Raw genomic sequence first — 21289 nt, 5'->3', positions numbered from 1 at the left:
AGATAAGATGCTTCCTTGGGACGTTTTTCTTGACCATTATAGTAAAAATACCCATCGTCCCTTCCGCTGAGGTTTAGACCTTTTTCTCCCTCTCATTTAGACACCTCTGTGGCTTTTCTATTTAAGCCTAATCTGAATTGTCTCTGATGGGATGTTGATCCTATGATAGCCATGGTTTCCTGGGTAGTTGTATGTAAAGTGGATATTTATGTGTTTTTAAAATTAAACACACAGGCTTAGGATACATGCATATGTGCACAGACACACAGGTACAGGATACATGTGTAATCAATTTATTTAATCATTCAGAAATCCTGTGACCCCAAACAGGACCTGAATGGTGATGGACAGAGACGAGATGGGAAAGGCGAACATGTTTACGAATAGAGAAAATGATGTGAGGCAGAAAGAAGGAACATACTCTTCATGCTGTTGATCCTGATTCCATGGGGAAGACCGTGTTCCTGGTTCTCAGGGATGCAGCTACAGGTGCATAAAACAGGGGAGGAGGTTGAGTTGAGTGGACTGTATGAGCCTCAGGAAGTACAACATCAAGGGTTCGGAGGACGTTTAGTTGACCCAGTGCACCAATCCCACAGGGAACATCATACTCTCCATCCCCACGATATGGGGGGGACCCACTGGAATTTTTTCAGGGATGTGTGTGTGATGGGACTTTTCATAATCAGGATCCCTTCCAACACTTTCATGATTTCAGAATGAATGTTCATGGGGATGGCACATCAAACATGATTTTACAGGATCTTTGATGGACTTACACTCTGGTCTTCTGATTGCAAAAGCTCTCTGGCCTCAGGACATTATATTCAGCATGAAAGCTAATATTTCTGTTTGACCTTTCTTTCGCCCCTTTCTTCCCAACAACAGTGACAAATGGCATGTGTTAGCCTAGAGCACAATCGTAATTTGAGGCTCGTATTACTTTAAAGGTTTAACAATCACACTTTAAGGAAATCACGTTCTGCCAGAAAATACACATTGAACGCTTGTGTCATTGGCGTGGTAGGAGGGCCCCTGAGGTGGCTGTTGCAATTATGCAAAATTAAACACGGGGTGAGCGGGAAGAGTGGACATGGAGTGGTGACGCATTCGGACAGCCCTCAAGTCAGAACTGACTGGAAAACTCATTTTTCCTGTCATCCCCACCAGCATCTGGCTTTCCTGCTTCTCTCTGAATGGCTGTCACTGGCATGATTCTTGTGAAATAATGCTTTATCCCCCAAACTGCTTTTTAGCATTAATCACCTCAACTGGTTTGCAATCTTGGGGTAAAAAAAGTAACCTCATGTAACATAAAAAAGCTCTCTAGTGACATAATTACTGAGTTGACTTAGTGGCACTGATAACACGTCATTCTTACTTACAGTGTTCAGGACGGGTGGTACTGCTCTCATTTTTAGGACACTTCTCTGGGGAAAGACAAATACAAAAGGTGAATAAAGGAGCAACCCACCATGGCCATTTCCCAATATTTGTATGGATTTCTTCTTTTAAATAATGGGTTTTATGAAAGATAATTCATGGAAGAGAAAATGTAAAATGAATCAGTTTTGTTTTTTGTTGTTTTTTTTTTCCAGATAGCATTTTTACAGATCAGGTGAGAGATATGTTCAGGAAAAAAAAAAAAAAAAAAAAAAAAAAAAATATATATATATATATATATATATATATATATATATAGTCACATTACCAGTTTTGCTCATATCTATAAGATTTTCTTCGGGAATATTGTTTTCTCTCATCAACTCCCTGAACTTTGCAAAGTCGTTGTCATCAGGATGAAGTCTTCTGCCTGAAAATCACCGTGCATAAAGCAGAAATTGCCCATTAGAACCTGTAAGAATTTTTGCATGCAGAACGAGGAGAATGAATGGGGAAATCAAGTCTTTAACTCAGTCTCCAACAGTTGCCACTGACTTTGTCCCAGTGTCAGCTGCCTGACCTAAGTGGGTAGGAGCCGTTCACTGCTTTCCCCCTGTGTATCCCATGCAGTGCCCAACATCAGCAGCGGGACTCCAGGAAAACAGCAGGAAATCCATGAATCGGGGGCCTAATCCATCAAGAATATCCAGCCTACCTCATCTCTGCCTACACCTCAGACTCTGGCTCTGACATGCACCCCTGGTCTGGGCCCAAAGAAAATGCAAGCACGGTTCTCACCTTCCCATCCATAGCCCTGTCACACGGTAATGGGAGACAGCTTCCTTTTTTATGAAAACCAGAGTTTTCAAATGCCTTTTTCCAACTTGAAACCTAGTATCTCAGAGCTGAAACACCCCTCTCAAGCCCCTGGGGGTGGAAATCGTTGATGTTCACAATAGTGCATTGAAAGGATTAAACAGGAGGAAGGTTTTTTGTTGTTTTTAAGTTTCTGCTCTGAGGCTGAAGAGTCTATTTGAAAAATGGTCATAAAATGAAGGAATTGGGGTCAACCCGAAGATAGCCGTGGCTTGAAATGAGTTGACTTGTTAGCAAATAATTTCTAATCAAACTAATTTTTTTTTGCACCAATGGGAATTATTCTTAAATGTCTTACGATCTGGTACCTCCAACCTCTACTGATTTTCACACCGAGAATGCTGACAGTGGAAATATTACACGGCCATGACTATCGTCAGGAAGATATACGTACCAAGCAATACAAACGCTTGTGCGGTGTTTCTTCTGGTGTTCATGTTGATTGTGATAGAATGTGAATTGGCAGAAAAAATATTTAAAATATTTTGATTCGTATCTGTGAGTGAGACAAAAAATATATATGTAAAATGTATATAAACTGTAGCCTTGCCTTAGTGAATGTATTGGAGATTGGCTCTACGATGGCCTATTAGCATATTGGTAAAAACATTCTCATATTGGTCCCTCCGATGACGCAGCGAATGCTAACATTGCTTATGACATGGAGACAAGGCCCGTAAGGAACTTTTCCTTATTGCCCCATTCTTCCGAAATTAAACATTTCACCCCTTTCTGTCTTACTAAAGTGTTTTCTGAAACATGTGTTCCCGTGGAGCCAACATTTTTTTTTTAATTTTTTTTTAATTTTTTTTTTTTTCCAACGTTTTTTTTTTTTTTTTTTTTTTTTTATTTTTGGGACAGAGAGAGACAGAGCATGAACGGGGGAGGGGCAGAGAGAGAGGGAGACACAGAATCGGAAACAGGCTCCAGGCTCCGAGCCATCAGCCCAGAGCCTGACGCGGGGCTCGAACTCACGGACCGCGAGATCGTGACCTGGCTGAAGTCGGACGCTTAACCGACTGCGCCACCCAGGCGCCCCTTAATTTTTTTTTTAACGTTTTATTTATTTATTTTTTTTTGAGACAGAGAGAGACAGAGCATGAACGGGGGAGGGTCAGAGAGAGGGAGACACAGAATCTGAAACAGAGCCAACATTTTTTGAACAACACGACTTGTTGTTATATGGCATATTATCAATACAAGTTTAAAATCTCTTTCTATTTGCCTTATCCCGGCATTGGAGATGATTTCTCTTTAAGACCAAAATTCAGTTGCCCTTTAAAACCCTGCATGACTGTGTGCTGAGTGCCTATCCTACATTGGGCGATCTTCTGAGTCATTTGCGTCCGCCCCCTTAATCTAGGTGTATTACCCAACAAATTTCTGGCTGCCACGAACATGTGCATTTTTATTAATACGGTTTTACTTGTGAGGATACACACGTTCAGATCCCGCCTGCAGGGGCACCTTCCACTCTGGCTCTGCCCATCCACCCTGGCACGTATACAAGAAAAAGAATAAGCATTCACCAACTTAGCGTCATCAACATACCTTCTAATATCCGTTCTCTCTTCTGCTCTCAACATACACAATGCCTTATTGGAACCACTCATGAGGATTTTATTTGAAACTATGCCACTTTGTGTTTCCCATTCAAATAGCCTTAGTCAGCCCCAGCCAGAGACCAAGTGGCAGCTGAAACAACTTCAGAGTTGCATGGACCTAAATCTTGCACAGGCCTGCTCTTAGGTCCATGAGTCTTGGGTTATGTTGGAACAATTTAAATAAGAGTTTATACATCTCTTCAGATTCTTAGTAACCAAATGTTTTAATGATAATATTATAAAGAAGGGCTTCGCTTGGATTGCTCAGTCAGTTGAGCATCTAACTTCTGCTCAGGTCATGATCTCACGGCTCATGAGTTCAAGCCCTACATCAGGCTCTGTGTTGACAGCTCAGAGCCTGCAGCCTGCTTCGAATTTTGTGTCTCCCTCTCTCTGTGTCCCTCCCTTGCTCGTGCTTGGCTCTCTCTCTCTCTCTCTCTCTCCCTCTCTCAAAGATAAATAAACATTAAAAAATTTTTTTAAATGAAGGGCTTTGCAGGAAATCTCACTAAATAGGTTTATAGAGATAGTGCAGGTTATGGAAGTGATGAAGTTAAATCTGTCTTCTGAGCCTCCGGGGTGTTTTCAAGGCCACTGCTGGTATTCTGCTTGTCAGTGTGACACCTCACTTTCTCCAGAACAGATCTGGGTAGGTTACAATTCCTAGTTCCCAAAGAGCTGTTACAGTAAGTGCAGCTCATTCTCCCTTCTCAAGTTGTCCAAATCTAAGTTAGAAGGGGTTACCAAAAGGAAGAAAATTAAAGAAAAGATGATAGAGGACGTTGATGGCTCAGGCAAAGGAAAAAATAATGTAAAGCTAAGAAGAGTGAAAACATAACTTAAAAAATCTGGGAACATAAGTTACTGAGGAATATGCGTAGGGTCGAATGCCAGGCATATAATTCACTTTGTTTGCATATATTTTACTTTTTGCCAAGTCGTTGTGCTGTTTCTTATCTTAGATGAGGGCTGTAACCACAGACTTACACATCACAATTTTAATCAGATATTTAGACATTAGGCCATTTAAAATTTGGGGTGTTGTTTAGGGTAATTAGGAAGAGTTTAGAATCTAAGTGTTAGCCGACATCCCCATTGCTTTTAACAGAAGCTGAGGTTACGAACAAATGTGCCTGGTGATTAAAATCACTCCGATTTCCTTGGATTGTAGGTTAATCTCCCAAGAATGGAATGCAGTAAGATGTTTTAAGATGATGTTTAAAAAAGTATTCTCTTAAAGCAAAATGAGATTGATATGTAAACTGAGGATAGACCTATTATATTTAGTTCCTAAGGCCATTTAAATTATCTTGAAACATTCTCATATACTCAAGAACTTTATGAAATAAACATCCTGAGCACTTATCAATGATTTAATAATACTCAAAATTGGAAGGGGCCACCGATGTCCTATGACTTAACTGTGCACGACAAGATAAAGTGCTTGGATAGATAATTTAGGGGAGTGTGCCTGGTCACATTTCCAATGATTAGTTGAACTAGAATTCAGGCAGACAAGAGTTCCAGAAAGAAGTGGAGACTAAGATTTTGACCTTAATATCTCAGTAAAATACTTGTACTTACAACCAATATTGATAAACTTGTCACGCCCAATGGTTCCCACGGCAGACTTTTCTGTGCACAGTCCGTTCATCCTTAAAAACAAAATGTCTTCGAGTGAGTCGATGAAAACAAACTTTGAACCACAATTAACATTCTCTTTGTCTCAACTGCACAAGAATCTGAATGAGGCATCATTTCAGTGCCTGTAAACAACGTGCCATTTGAAAGAGAAGAAATAGGTTTTCCACCATCAAAGGTCACCTGCCAAAAATGTCTTTGTCCACACGTGGAATCAGGTAGTTCTAAAGAGTGACTATAAAACAAGTCATATTTAAAGGCACTTAAACATGAAGAAATCTGAATTATTAGAAAAGAAGGCAAACAGAACATTCCCTTGCCTTAAAGGTTTTCTGGAAAAAGAGAAGAAGAGCCGTCAAGATGGTCCTTGGCGGTTCTCACAACGTGGGCAAAGATTTCTTACATAATATAATAGACAAAAAGCACCCCCCAGAAAAGGGGGAAAAAATGATGGGCTCAATTTAATCAGAACCATAACCTTGTATAAAAACACTACTCAGAAAATTAGACATCAAGTCACATATGTGTGCACACGCACATACATACATACACACACGAGCAAATGCATAAATACACATGATGCGTGGATGTGCCGGATGGAAACTACATGTGTATTACAAACAATTATATACGTGTCACATATATAACGTGAGAGTTTGTGCATTCCTGTGTGTGTATATGATAAAAAATGCATATTTGGAAACACAGGAGGAATGAATACGGCAGAAATCGTAAAAGAGGAAGTAAACCAAGTAAAATGGGGCAAAAGGTTGAACAGACCCGTCATGAAAGGGGTGTAGGAAACCGTGCTCAGGTCGATGACTCATCAGAGACATGCAGGTTAAAACCACAGTGAGCTGGTACCTCACATTCACGGGCTGCATAAAATCAAAAGATGTCAATACCGAGGTTTAGGAAGAATGTGCTGCCGCTAAATATCTGATACGTTACTGGCAAGAATGCAAAAGGCACCCTCACTTAGAAAACAGCTTGACCCTTTCTGTGGTTAAATATGCTCGTGTGCCATGATGCAGCAGTTCAGGGCTACCGGAGAAGAGTTGCAAATAAATATATGTCGGCACAGACATTAGTGCAGAGCAGTTCGTATCCAAGGTGTTCAAGACAACCACAAAGTGGAAACGTTACCCGGGAAGTCGGAAACGTACATATTGGTACATACACGAGGAACTTTGATTGGCAGTGACGCGAGGGACTGGAAATGTATGGATCTTGAGGGTGCAGTGGATGTACACATAGGTCCAAGTTCACTGAACTATGCCTTCACATGGATACCTACCACTCCACGTCCCTTGCGTTTCAGTAAACCTGATTGCAGGGGGGGCGTCCAAAGGGAAAGTCTACTAAACACAGAAGGACACAGAAATTTGAAAAATGAGAGAAAAAGACCCTAAGGTACTCTTTAAAAAGTTAATGAAAACCGACAGGTGTATCTATTGGAATAGGATGTGTGTGTAATCTGATAATATGTGTATAATTGATTATATATTATATAGAACATATAACCAACTATATATTTTATATACAATCAATTATATAATTATATAACATTGCATATCTATTACCTATATGTATGTATATAATTACCTAATTATATAATGTTACAAGTATATTACATACAACGTATGTATATATGCAATGTTATATAATTATTGTATATAACATATAATCAACTATGTATTTTATATACATTTATATAATCAATTATATAATTATATAAGATTACATATCTATTACATATATGTATCTATAGAATCACACAATTATATAATGTTATATGTATATTACATATAATGTATGTATATATGCAATGTTATATGATTATTGTATCTAACATATAACCAATTACATATTTTATATACAATCAATTATATAATTAATTATATAATTGTATTACATTACATCTCTATTACATCTATATACATAATTACATAATTATATAACATCACGTGTATATTACATATAAAGTATGTATATATGCAATGTTATATAATTATTGTATATAATATACTGCAGTTTTATCCATTACTGACTTCGTAGAGCCTTCGAGTGTTATTTATGGAATGCTTACTATATTGCAGGCATATACATATATTATTATTATATACTATTCCATATTATAATTGTATAAGATTTCATATTATATAACATGTTATATAATTTAATACACAATTATATTTATATATTTATAAACCACTCTCTCCAAACATAACCCTTTCTTTTCCTTCATGTCAGTCTCTTTTTATTTTTCATTCTTCAAAGTATGTGCCTGTGTTTATGTGTGTGTGAGCAGTGGAGACTGAAACATTCTTGCATTCGACCTATAGCTTTAGAAATTGGGTCTTCAGAAACAGACTTCATTCGGTTACTTATAATCCCCTGTCACCACCCCTTGCAAGTTTTCTCATTTCTTTATCCTGAGAACTTTTTGAACTATCATAAGCTATCATCAGTTCCCCCAAGCAGCTCCATCTGAACTCAGAAAGATAGAAATTAGCATGATACTTCCCACCTGCAATGTAAATAGATGTTTTAATCTTACAGGCCATGGATCTGTTTGCATGATTTGGTGCTTTCAGATGCCCTATATTCCTTTGATTTCAGGGATACCTCCTGCTTCATTTTGTTATCCTAGGAGTCGTCTACTGGCAGTCAAATGTTGGTGTGGAAATCATTGTTATTTCCAGGTGAATTCATCAGCATGTGTGATTGCTGGTGTTTTCAATTTGGCAATACACTTCAACTATGCGATCATTTGTCATTTTCTGGTGCCCTCTTTCCACCGCATCTTTGCTCTTAGTAAAGATTTTCATGCATGATATTATTACTTTATAGATCTGTATCTGGCTCTGGTTTGAACAATGGAAGTAAAAAAGTGTCTTCATCGTCTGTTACTCTTGAGTTCTTAATAAAATGCCTGCAGGAAAGTGAGCATCTTATAAATAATATTTGAAGCAGCAAAGGCTTTGGTGAATTTAATAATGATTAAACATTGCTACTTGGGAGTTCTTCAGGGTAGAGAATGATTGAGGCCAGTGTCGGGAACCCTATGGTCACAGGAGGTCCCTGAGAATCATCTCATTAAAGCAAGAAGGGTGTACTGAATTTCTTAAGAACTCAGAGTCTCACTTTTCAACATCACCGAGGTATTTCACTGCAAACATGCAACTCAGATGCCCTCTCAGGGTCATCAGATCAGGCCTTTTCATTCTGTGCTATTCTTACATGACAGAAATATTGAAGACGACTGTGCCATTTGTTATGTCCACGTGAACTTTGCGCATATAACCGGGGAATGGGCCGTTGCTTATCTTGTCAACGTTGGTGGCTGCGACCAAAAGCGTGTTCCATTCTCCTGAAAGCTAAAAGCAAAGTTTCCATCAGAAACGTTGGTCCAATTCTTTTGATGGCCTCCAACATCATCCAGCATGGGTTTCCCTCCTCTTTTGCATCAGCAGTGAGCTACCTAACTTTAAGGAACAAAAGCAAGATTTATAAAATACTGAGAAACCCAAGTCTGCAGCAGAACTAAAAATTCACATAGTCCTGAAATAGCACACTCGTTCTTATCAAATGCAAGAGCTCAAACCCAACAGCTCTTTGGCTGACGCACCTTCTCTTTTATAAGTACGGGGGAAGCAGCCAGTTAGTAGACCAGAGCAGACATGTACAAAAGAAATGTGTTAGGAGGTGATGAACAGAGGGATTCCGAGTTTCCAGGTGCATGGCTAGGCTTAGATGCACATAAATTTGGATATGCATAGAAAACCCCCCAAAAGACACACACACACACACACACACACACACACACACACACACACAGAGGCACACACATGAAGACGTCCATGTCAGGTTAGCCTTTTTCTGGTACCTGTGTAAGGTTGTCTTGTAAAGGTGGGCGGCCGTCCGGTAAAGGTAGGTGGCCGTCTGGTAGAGGTAGGCGGCCGTCCGGTAAAGGTAGGCGGCCGTCCGGTAGAGGTAGGCGGCCGTCCGGTAGAGGTAGGCGGCTGTCCGGTAGACGTAGGTGTCCGTCTGGTAAAGGTAGGCGGCTGTCCGGTAATGGTAGGCGGCCGTCCGGTAAAGGTAGGCGGCTGTCCGGTAATGGTAGGTGGCCGTCCGGTAAAGGTAGGCGGCCGTCCGGTAAAGGTAGGCGGCCGCCACAAACCAGAACGACTCCAAGAAGTAAGAGTAGAATCTTCATCTTTCTAACACCTCTTGGTTTCTCCTCTGGAGGAAGCTCAGAATCAATTACCTGCTGCTGAGAATCTTGACCTCTTTATATAGTAAACATCTGTGAATGTGGCAATGTTTATCTACTTGTCATTTTTCACAAGAGACCATTGTGCAACGCTGAAAATAAACATTCTGTTGGCAGCAATGTATCCCAAAGGTCTCTCAGACCTGCGGCATATTAGTCGTTTCTTCCATCAACCCCTCCAAAGGACATTCAGAAAGTAGGCTTGCCTACAGGGTCGTTTGGATCAAGCCTGCATATCTCATGTCACACTGAGACTCATTCACTCATTCTTGGAGCGGGGGAGTGCGGGGAACAAACCTGTCCTTCCCTTTCTCTCAGATGAGTTTCAAGGAAATCACCTTCTTTCCCCAGCAAACTGCACCCTTTTCCTTGTTGAAAGACAGAAAGATTTATGTGTGGGCATTGAGTTATGCCCACTCATAAATATAAATGCCCAAGGCACAGACCAAATGTGTGGAACCATTAGGTCTTCCTTTATTTCCCAGACTCTGAAGTGGGTGAACGAGCTGGACGGTACACTACTTTGGAGGTTTTTTGGGGACAAAGGTTTAGAGTGTCCTGAGTGACTCTGACCCTGTGAGTTGATTGTGACATCAGACAATTTTGTACTGATGGAAAGCTCTTAGGGGAGTGTTCCGCTTGGAGAAAACAGGTTTTAAGTTGTTATTAAAATCTTAAAAAAAAAACAAACAGTGAATCAGTTCAAAAAATAACAGTCTTTTAGGAAGCTGTTACCATGGCCAATTTCTTCAACATTAAATGAACTTTCCAGTCATCTTTACAGGCCAATAAAATTAAACAGTAACAGAGGTGCCTTGGTAGCTCAGTTGGTTAAGTGTCTGATGCTTGATCGCAGGTCAGGTCTTGATGTCAGGGTTGTGAGTTCAAGCCCCGCGTTGGAGTCCACACTGGGTGTGAAGTCCTTGCCTAAATAAATAAGGAAGCAAACAAACAAACAGATAAATAAAGCAGGAACAGTCAACCTTACAACCCTTTTACTCACTTTTTGTCAGTTATGAAATGGAAAGAGTAAATGGTCTATGGGATAAGAATAGACTGGAAGTCAAGAATATATGGGTATCTTTTGAAATTTGATAAGAGCAGGGCTAATATGGTCTAAAACCCAGTCTGTTGCAATAAGCCTTCATTAAAAGTGTCCCCCATCGAAAATCATGTGTTGAAATCCAAACCTCCAGAATCTCAAGTGTACTTTCAAAATAGGGTCACTGAAAACATACTTAATTAAGAGGAGATCGTGAGGGACTAATCCAGTAAGGCTGGTGTCCTTATCAAAAGGGAAATTTGGGCATACATGGAGAAAACAGGGTTATGCTGCCCCAAACCAGCGACCTTCCACAGGCTAGAGGAAAGGAATAAAAGAGACCCTCCTCTGGAGGCTGCATGGAGAGCCCAGGCTGCCCAAATCCCATCTCAGACTTCTGGCCTCTGGATCTGTGAGATAACACATTTGTGTTGTTTTAAGCCACCGCGTTTGTTTTGTTTATTGTTTGTTTGTACAGCAGCCCTGGAAAACTCATGTTTTCCAGGAGTTGGGATTTGATATTGATTTGACTTAGGCGATTCGGCTCAGTTTGCCACTGGCTCCTACAGCCCGCGGCTGAGCCATGTGAGTTCACGGGAGACGTTCTTTTCTCCGTGGCTAACAACTCAATAGGCCAAGAGAGTTCAAGTCTCAAGGAAGCTTCTTGGAAGGTGTCAAGACACCATTCCTACAAATGACTGAGGACCTTCAGGGAAATCAAGGAGAAAGAAAACAATGAATTTCCTCTGTTGGTAGTTTCCCTAACATTTTTTATAGGCATTTAAAATGGTGACAGGTTTGGGCACCTGGGTGGCTCAGTCGATTGAGTGTCTGACTTTGGCTCAGGTCATGATCTCACACATGGTTCACGAGTTCGAGCCCCGTGTCGGGCTCTGTGCTGACAGCTCAGAGCCTAGAACCTGCTTCCGATTCGGTGTTTCCTCTCTCTCTGCGCCTCCCCTGCTTGTGCTCGCTCACTCTGTGTCTCTCTCTGTCTCTCTCTGTCTCAAAAATAAACATTAAAAATATTTTTAAATGGTGACAGGTTAAAATGATTGGCTCACTTTATTTTTCACAGAAACCATGTGGTCTTCATTATTCTTGGGAGGTCTTTCCTTTTTCCAGAGATGTGGTTTGGCTCTGGGCACAGGACCGGTCACAGTCTGTCTGTCTTGATTTCACAAATTCTTTTTTATCTACTTTGAAGGTACTTTCTATTTTCCCACAAAAGGCAACAAAAACAATTGTGGTGAAGGACTTCCTCGCCAGATGAGTGTAATTATTACACATAGCATGGACTCAGAAGTCTATGCTAGAGAGAATCATAACTTCAGAGTAATTCTCATTTGGGCTTTGACCTTCCCTCACCTTTTGATGAAAGTCTCTCAAGACTCCTGCTTCTTCAACTGACCTCTTGCTTCCTTTATTTGAAAAGAGGCCAGTTTGGGTTCTTGAAGCAGATTCTTTCATTTCTTTTTTCCTCTGCTTTTGGACCCATTATTGCATTTCTCTGTTTTGTATTCCCTCTGTAGATCACCCCATATTGTTGCCTCTTGCATGAAAAATGAAATGAAATCTTTTCCGTATCTGACAGTGTTCCTTCCCACATCGTTCATGTTCAGCATTAGGAGATGGATAATACTCTCTCATCAGTCAACACGGGGATTGAGTTTAATATTTAATTAACACTGTCCTCCCTGGTTCCCGTTAAATACACCTCTCTTGCCCTCCACATGCCATTTGGGTCCTAATTACATCCATTACCTGGGTATATTCACTCAGTGCACACTGAACTATAGGAGATATGATATGTTGGAGGCTCACTTATTAATTTGTGAAGAATTCTATGGAGATCTCCCTTCCTTTTTTTTCTCATATAGACCCAGATTTTTTTAGACATCTGAGTCAAGTCTTCAAGTACACAAGTCATTCTCCCCCACACCTTGCCCTCCAACCATGTTCTTTTCTTTGCTTTCTCCTTTTTACATTTCTCTGCATCCAGGACGAGACTCTGGTCTTGCAATTCATTGAATATTCTTATCGTTTCTAGAATTATCTCTAGGAAGCCAGGTGTCCTGTCTTTTCCTTTTGCATTTTCTAGTTTACATGTTCATTGTAAAGGATTAAGCAGACACCTGTCTACTCTGTCCTGAAGGACCTACAGCATATAACTCTTGCCCAAATCCATTAGGTTGTTTGACTCACGAAGTGCCAAGAACAGAAAAAGTAAAGGCCTAAAAGACTTTTGATTTCTCTATGTATCATTTCACGTTTCTTGTTTTTTTTTAAGTTTATTTATTTTGAGAGAGAGCATGAGCAGGAAGGCACAGAGAGAGAGAAAGAGAGAGAGAGAAAGAGAGAGAGAGAGAGAGAGAGAGAGAGAGAGAGAGAGAATCCCAAGCAGGGCAGAGCCGACGTGGAGCTCTAACTAATGAAACCGTGAGATCATGACCTGTGCTTAAGTCAACAGAGCCACCCAGGCCCCTCTCGCTTTCATCTAATAGTCTTTATGTTAACTCCTCTTGGATTCCCTACCAACATCCAAGTGTTCAGAGTCAGAAGGATGATAATTATGTTTTTGAGATCTGAACTCAGAGTAGTTAGGTGACAACTCATCCTAGTTTTCTTGGGAGTTCCTGGTTTCTTGGGATGTAAGACTGGGAATCTTACATCGTAGGAAATCCCGTAGTGCTGAGCCAACAGGGGAACTAGACACCATAAGAGTGGTGATTAACCACATGGAATTTCAAGCCTTCCCATGGACATCCTGGTCACTTGATCTGGGACCTGGCTTTCTTAACTGCGTGTTTAAGAAGTTCACTGCAAAAAAAAAAAAAAGATTAGAGTGGGAGAGAGCCAAAGCATAAGAGACTCTTAAAAACTGAAAACAAACTGAGGGTTGATGGGGTGTGGGAGGGAGGGGAGGGTGGGTGATGGGTATTGAGGAGGGCACCTTTTGGGATGAGCACTGGGTGTCGTATGGAATCCATTTTGACAATAAATTTCATATATTGAAAAAATAAATAAATAAATAAAAAAGATGTTCACTGCAGTGCCAGTAAGCGCCATTGTTCTTGCAAACTCTACAAAGCGCTGTGCAGTTTCCCCAGCCTTGCTTTCCAGCTTTACCCCTTTCGACATGCCTCCTGCTACTGTAAGACCCTCTTCTCAAAAAGATACACGGGCCTCTGGATGTTTCTAGAAGCCCGTGAGCAATTCTTTAGCAGAAAGGCCACTGTCACTGGCCAGTCAGTGTACAACTTACATGCTTCAAAATTACCTCCCACTCTCCTCTTTTACTACTCCTTCCTCATAGTTTCTGTCCTTCGACAGAAATGTCCACTCCAGGTTGGTTTTTGTGTTATGCTTTTGTGCTGAAACCCCGTGCCAAAAACAGTTCCTGGTGCATATATAGGGGCAGGGTTGTCAGATTAAAATACAGGCTGCTTCGTTAAATTTGCATTTTACATATAGCATGAGCTTAACTTACGCTGGGAAGAGAAAGCTTTGTTGTTTATGTCAAATTCAAAGCTAACTGCCCATCTGCATTTGTGTTCACTGAGTCTGGATCATGGGACTCTGGAGGCTGACCAGTCCCAGGATGTATAGTCGGTAACCTAGAGACTCAGGGGAGACGATGAACGAGTAAATTTACTCTTGATCCACCTTCTTCTTTATGTAGCCAGCCTCACTTCCATCAAATCGGACCACCACAAGTGACTGTAGATCTGGTTATATATGTATATCTGGACTTGATCCATTCAACAGTGCGGTTTCATTTTCAGCCACCGGGAACATTTTCAGCGGTGGTGAAGCGTGCAGGCACCGAAGGGGTGAATCTCAGATCTCCACACGGGAACAGCAGCACCACAAACACACCTCAGCACCTGTCCTTGTGAAGTTTTCTCTCCAGAAATTCTCTCCTCTCTATGCGCCTTGGAAGCCCACTAAGCCATACAACAGTCCCACAAACCTATCCACATAGGGAAGAAGAATCTGCCAACCTCCGTGATGCATCCGATGGCCGTTCTAACTGCAATAAATGCACACGGCAGGCAGTAGTCATAAGCATAGGTGTTGAGAGGACTAGAGGAGATACCCCATGGTTCCTGCAAATGTCAGAGGGGGTGACTTCCTGCCTGAAGGAAAGGCACTGCTGTGACTCCCATAGCTCATGCATGTGTTTGCATTTAGTTAGTTTTCAATTGTTGCTTACTTCTTTGTTTTAGTTTCAGGGTGATGCATTTATTTTGCCAGATGATGGGCATTGCCTTCCTGGGGGGATATGCCGCCGAGCGCCGTTCTTTATTACAACATTTATTGTCAATGAACTGTGGATTGTGTGTCCTCCCCCTGAGGAATGGCTCAATATAATCTAGTCCCACATTGGAAACAAAGGCCCCTGTGAGCACAGATAAATCACAGTGGAAATACGTGAAAGCTCCCTTTCCAAGCCGTCCTAGCAAGATGCACATGTGGGCTCAAGGGCTTATATCTAGGTTCAGCCCCAAGTCTCCTGGAAGACTGGAGTCCACTTGGGGTGTTTGCACTTGAAGGAGGAATGATCCCATGACCTTGAAGCCATTTGTAGGTGATAAAACTGTCAGAGTCTCACAGGCTCTTGAGAAATTTCATTTACATCCAAAGGGCTGGCATGAGAAGACCCCTCACTGCTGGCTCCTTCCCCTGTGGACACAGAGAAAATTGTTTTTTCTTACTCCCGAGGCTGTAAGGTGTTAGGCTACTCACTTTGTACAATTGACCTGTGTCTCATTGCTACCACACTGGATGAGGACTGGGGCAAAAGGTGGGGACACACTTATTATTTGTTGTGAGCTTTTCAGTAAGAAATCCATCTCTGAATCATAACACCTTGTGTTCACCTTCAGGATAAAATTAATAAAAAACCCCAAAACGTTAACTGTAACTAAGCTCTTATGGTTAGAGCAGTATCAGACAAAACCATGAAAAATGCAAAAATAGGGGTGGGGGGAGAGAGGGAAGGAACACTGGAAAAGAGTAAGAGATGAAACACACCAGAAAGGTATAACAATTCTAGAGGTAACACACGGGGCTTCTGGGTGGCTCGGTGGGTTGAGTGTCTTTCAGCTCAGGTCATGAGTTCATGAGTTCTAGCCCTGCGTGGGGCTCTGTGCTGACAGCACAGAGCCTGCTTGCTATTCTCTCTCTCCCTTTCTTTGTGTGTGTGTGTGTCTCTCTCTCAAAATAAATAAATAAACATTAAAAAAAATAAAGGTAAATTTGAAGACTCCCAACTCCTAACATCATCATAGCACACATCGACAGTCATATGCACTCCAAATTTGACCGTGAGGTTTAACGCACCTGTTTCAGGAAGGACATACTACTTCACTAAAATATTACTAACGATAGAGAACATTTGGAAAACAAAATTCATCAAATTGAACGAATTGATATATCTCAAACATTGCACCGAACAGTGGAAGCACTCTTGTACTTTAAAAGGCAAAGCAAAAATTTTAACCAGCTTAAAACTTGAAGTCTGAAAAATCAAAAGACTAAAATCATACAGATTATCATGCAGGCAAGTAGTGTATCATAACCCAAAGGAGAGATAGAAGGAGCTCATACATATGGCATTTGGAAATAATGTTTTGTTTTGTTTTTTTTTAAATGCATCCGAGAAAAACTACACAGACATTTGAAGATACTTTGAATTTCATGAAAAGCTACAAATTAAACCATGGCAAATCAAGTACAAATAGGAGTATTGTGGAACCGCTTTGGAAATACTGACCCTTACCCTTAGTATCAAAAGCCACTCGTGGGCTTTGAGTTGAGAAATGCCGTGCTTTGACTTCAGCTTTCACCAGATTATCCAGCTGATTTCTTGATAGTCACTGGGCAGTGTGGAAGACCGGTGGGGAGACCACTCAGGGGTCTTGTGAAACCGATCTATGGAACTGAGGGTGGCAGTCCGGCTGAGTGGTCACGGTGGTCTCAGTAAGTGGTGTCTGATTCCTGCAAACATTTTCAAGTAGACCCCTCACGATCTACTTGAGTTTGAATATAACTTGTGAGTGACGAAGAATGTTCAGAAAGCATTGCAAGATTTGGAAGTTTGGAGACTTCTCACACTCAAAGACTAAATGTGGGTGGGCTTGGGGCACGTGATGTTGAGCTCACGTTTGGACATTTCAGGTGCGAGAAGTACGGTGGGTGTTTTTATCAGCCAGTTGGCTCGTGTCTCAGACACCCAGCATCAATGGTGGTTTGCATGACTTGGTGTTTATTTTGATCTCATGGCCACACAGTCTATGGCTTGTCTGAGACTCTTGATATGCATGTTTTCTCATTCCAGGGCCCATGGTGAGGAATAGCTCTTTATTTATGTGGCATGTGTCCATTCTCGTGCCAGAGGGAAGGGACCGGAGTCTGCTGTGATCCTCACAATCTTGTTTACAGTTTCTTCTCACAGGTGGCACCTGGCATTCCTGTGGTAGTGCATGTCATACAGTAAGAACTTGATATTATCCGCTGCAGTTAGCCATGTGAGGTCATGCAAATGTGGGTGGGTCCCAGCCAGTCATGGAGCAACTTTTCTTCATACTTTAGCTCACCTTTGCTCCTTATGTAAGCCTCACACTGCTCCAGGCTTTGGAGTGAATTCAAGAGAGAATTGACAAGGAGAAATAGGAGCCCATGAGTCTAGACAACTCTTTTGAAAAATTTTGCAAGAAGAAAGCAGAAAAACATGGCATACTTGGAGAGGAATATATACCTTGTGTTTTTTTAAGTAACCTTTTTTTTTGTTTAAGTTAGGAGAAATAAATCAAAAGAACTAACTGGCACACCAGAAACAAATAATTTGAAAAGAAGTGAAATAATTAGATACAGCAGGAACATTTTTGCAAACGTACAGCCCTTAAATCAAGAGTGACTAATGGGTGATGGTATTGAAGCGATAACCTCACGTTGAACACAAGTCAGCTAGGTAAACGTTGCTGTCCTAGGGCTAAGAGATTGTCTGGAAATAAAGGCGCGTAAAGGGTTGACGAGTTGTGCGTGTAACAACTTACTCTGGTAACGCTGTGTTGGCTTCCATGAGGTGGTTGACTTCACCCCTATAAGAGGATTTTTCTCCTGTGCAACTTATAAAGAGTGCATAACCTCCCATTTCAGTGAGAAACATGCCATTTATCTACTAAATGTCTATGTTGGGCCATTGGGTTGCCCTGATTCCAGTAAGAGTAGAACAGTCTTTAGTCTCATTAGAGCACATGCATGTGCATGCCATAACAAACCTTTCTGCACACAAGGTAAGAAAGTCTGGACCAAAATTTTCTTTGAAAACAAGGCCGGGATTGAATTTATTTGTCAAGGGGGAAAAAAAGAAGAAGAACGTCCAACTCCGTAAAACTGCTCTTTTGTTTTGGGCGTTAGGATCAAGCTAGCATGTTTCGCTATGGCTCAGTGGGTCCTAGTATTTATTAAGTTTCCGCCCAGTCAGGAAACCCTTTCAACATCTCCATCCCTGTGTACATGTACATGAAAATAACAGTCCGTCTTGTGGGCAAGTATGTCCACATCTCTGGGAACAGGCTGCGGGACTCGCAACAACAGTCTGTAAAGACAACGTGGACAAGCTTACCCCCCCCCCGCCCCCGCCTTCGTAATTTCTCGAATTCCCCCTGCGACCTATAGATTATTTCGAATATGGAAATCTTCAGCGCAAGAACCTAACCAGGACCAGAGAATTCACAGTAAGAGACGGCTGTTGTCAATCCTGCTCCTGAGGCAGGATGTTCTATTCAAAGAAGTTGGCTTCCCAAACTTCATTCAATAAATCCTCCTCCACTTTTAAGACTTCTTTACAAAAACACCAAATGCTTGCTTGGACTTATTCTTATGGCTTCCTTAAAAAACAAACAAACAAACAAACAAAACACAAGTTTTAAGCCTCTTTCTTTATTGTGATTGAAATTACTCTTCAAATCCTCTTTCCTTGAGAAGTCAGTAACAAACAGTTTTCTATTTCCCTCTTCCCTTGTATTGGAAATTGCATCTTTGGTGATTGTCTTCATTGTGTAAATACTCTTGAATATTCTCCTTACATGTTTTTTTTTATTAAATGAAACTCTGTGTATGTACGGAAATCTCATATAAACCATTCCCTATAAAATGCAGTTCCAGAAAATACCGTTTGTTTTTACTTCACTTCCATGGGTGTTTACGGTTATAAAAAGGAACAGAGTTACACGATCTCCTTTTAAATGCATTTCCATGAGATGCTAGTTGAGAGGACAATATTAGATGGAAATTCAATGAACTTAGCCAAATCCTCAATATCTTAAATATTAAATTCCAGGAATCAGGGACAGTGTTCAGTTTTCTTTGTGTGACAGGGGTTCTTATCATTTCAAGGCTAGCTCAGTGTAGAAGTTAAACACATTCAAGTTGTACGTCTGGTTTAAACATTTTGCCCGCGTTCCATTTACAATGTAATTTTACCAAGAGATGGCAGACGGCCAAGGCGTTTGTTTCACAAGATGGGGCACCTGGTGGAACACGATTGCTTCTTTTGTGAAAGGGAGAAAGAAAAAAAAATTACTTCTTTTTAAAATAAACATTCCAGAGATTTCTCTCCATAACTGACATAAAACAGACCACATACAACATTTCCTGACGCCTCCCTAAAGCATTCGGGGAAAGGTTTGGCACGGCTGACAATGCAGATGCTCGAAAGAGATGCCTCTAGAAATGGTGTTGTCTCTTGTAGACCAGACCGTACGGGGGTCTCCAAAGCCCTTGTGGGTTACCAAGAATGAACGCGGCATCACTAATGTGTCCTCCCATCGTGTCTTTGAAACCCCCATCTTGCCTATTCATCCCGAACCTCTCTTCTTTTCCCCTTGTTCCGTTAGCACCTCTTTACCGCTATTAAACTTACCAGTGGCTTCCCAGGTCCCAGGCTTCTCCCTGAGGTATGCACAAAGTGCTTACAGTATGATTCTGAACACGTATTGAGTATTTCCTTTATCTTATGCGGGCTTGAATTTGTTTTCTCTTTTTCTAGCTTCGTAGAACGTTAATTTTAATCCTTATAAAACATCTGATATTATGCATACAGAGCTGAAAATATCCCTCTAATGACCATGATAGCTGCATTCCACACACTGTAATAGGGTCTGTAACACGTTTCTTCTATGACCTATGGGCTGTGCAGAAGTAGTTTGTTTAAATTGCCAGATATCCAGGAATTTGCCAGATAATTGTGTTCATTCATTTTTAACTTAATTCTCTTTTGATCAAAGAATATATGTGATGGGATTTCAGTCTTTTAAAATGTCTTCCTAAATACAGGTTTGAGGGGCACCTGGGTGGCTCACTCGGTTAAGCATTTAATTTCAGCTCAGGTCATGATCTCACAGCATGTGGGTTCGAGCCCTGCGTCGGGCTCTGTGCTGACAGCTCGGAGCCCGGAGCCTGCTTCGGACTCTGTGTCTCCCTCTCTCTCTGCCCCTGCCCTGATTGCACTCTGTCTGTCTCATATACGTCTCATACATACATACGTATATGGAAAGAGGGAAATTTTTAAAAATAAAAAAAAAAAAAACATCGTAGTGTGTATTTTATGGGCCAGCAGATAGTCTGTCTTTGTGGATGTTTCACAAGCACTTGAAAGTGAGGTCGTTGGGTGCGTATTCTGCCGAGGTAAGTCATTTCAAGCATTTGATGGGGTGCCCACATCACACCTGCTCTCACTTCCTCTGTCTTTGTTCCATCAGTTACCCAGAGAGGACCTTCAAGCACCAAATGTGCAGTTTAAGGATTTGTCCATTTTTGACTTGAGAACTGTCAGAATCACGCTCCCATCTATTTTGAATCTCTGTTGTTATGTACATACATTTTAATACTTTTCTGCTTTCTTGATGATTAAACCCATTTATCATTAGGAAATCTCCTTTCTTATGCCCATATTCGTGTATTCCTGAAATCCACTTTGTCTGATTGTAGCGTAACTAGTTGTAGCTTTCTTAGGACCAGGGTCTGCGTGGTATATCCTTCCCATTCATTCATGTAAATTGTTTTTAAGTTTGTTTATTTGTTTTTGAGAGAGAGTAAGTGGGAGAGGGGCAGAGAGAAAGGGAGAGAGAGAGGATCCCAAGCAGGCTCCGCACCATCAGAACAGAGCCCGACTCGCGGCTCGAACTCATGAACTGTGAGATCATGACCTGAGCTAGAACCAAGAGTTGAACGCTTAACCGACTGAGCCCCCCAGGTGCCCCTCCATCTATTTATTTTGAACATATAGGATTCTTATAATTAATATGCATCTCTTATAATAGCATGATGGAGGATTTTATTTTTTATCCACACATGGATTACACACATGGATTGATGTCATTAGGTAATTTATATGTTTCATCTAATTTGTTGAGGTATAACACCTACAGTGAACTACATCCACTTAAAATGTATAGT

The 21289-nt window shown here is 41.1% G+C and overlaps 1 protein-coding gene across 1 annotated transcript; it reads right to left on the bottom strand.

Annotated features, from left to right (window-relative positions):
- Positions 1 to 236: 236 nt before the first annotated feature.
- LOC131503087 (odorant-binding protein-like) lies at positions 237 to 9790 on the bottom strand. Its single transcript, XM_058714461.1, has 7 exons — positions 9394 to 9790; positions 8748 to 8884; positions 5448 to 5518; positions 2654 to 2755; positions 1712 to 1813; positions 1386 to 1430; positions 237 to 483 (listed from the first exon to the last, which is right to left on the bottom strand). The coding sequence occupies exons 1-7, from the start codon at positions 9721 to 9723 to the stop codon at positions 425 to 427; spliced, it is 846 nt and encodes a 281-aa protein (XP_058570444.1). The 5' UTR covers positions 9724 to 9790; the 3' UTR covers positions 237 to 424.
- Positions 9791 to 21289: the final 11499 nt, after the last annotated feature.

Source organism: Neofelis nebulosa, chromosome X (assembly GCF_028018385.1).
Source record: "Neofelis nebulosa isolate mNeoNeb1 chromosome X, mNeoNeb1.pri, whole genome shotgun sequence".
Classification (NCBI taxonomy): Eukaryota; Metazoa; Chordata; class Mammalia; order Carnivora; family Felidae; genus Neofelis; species Neofelis nebulosa.
Note: the sequence above shows the minus strand (reverse complement) of the source record. Positions and strands in the feature narration are given on the sequence as shown.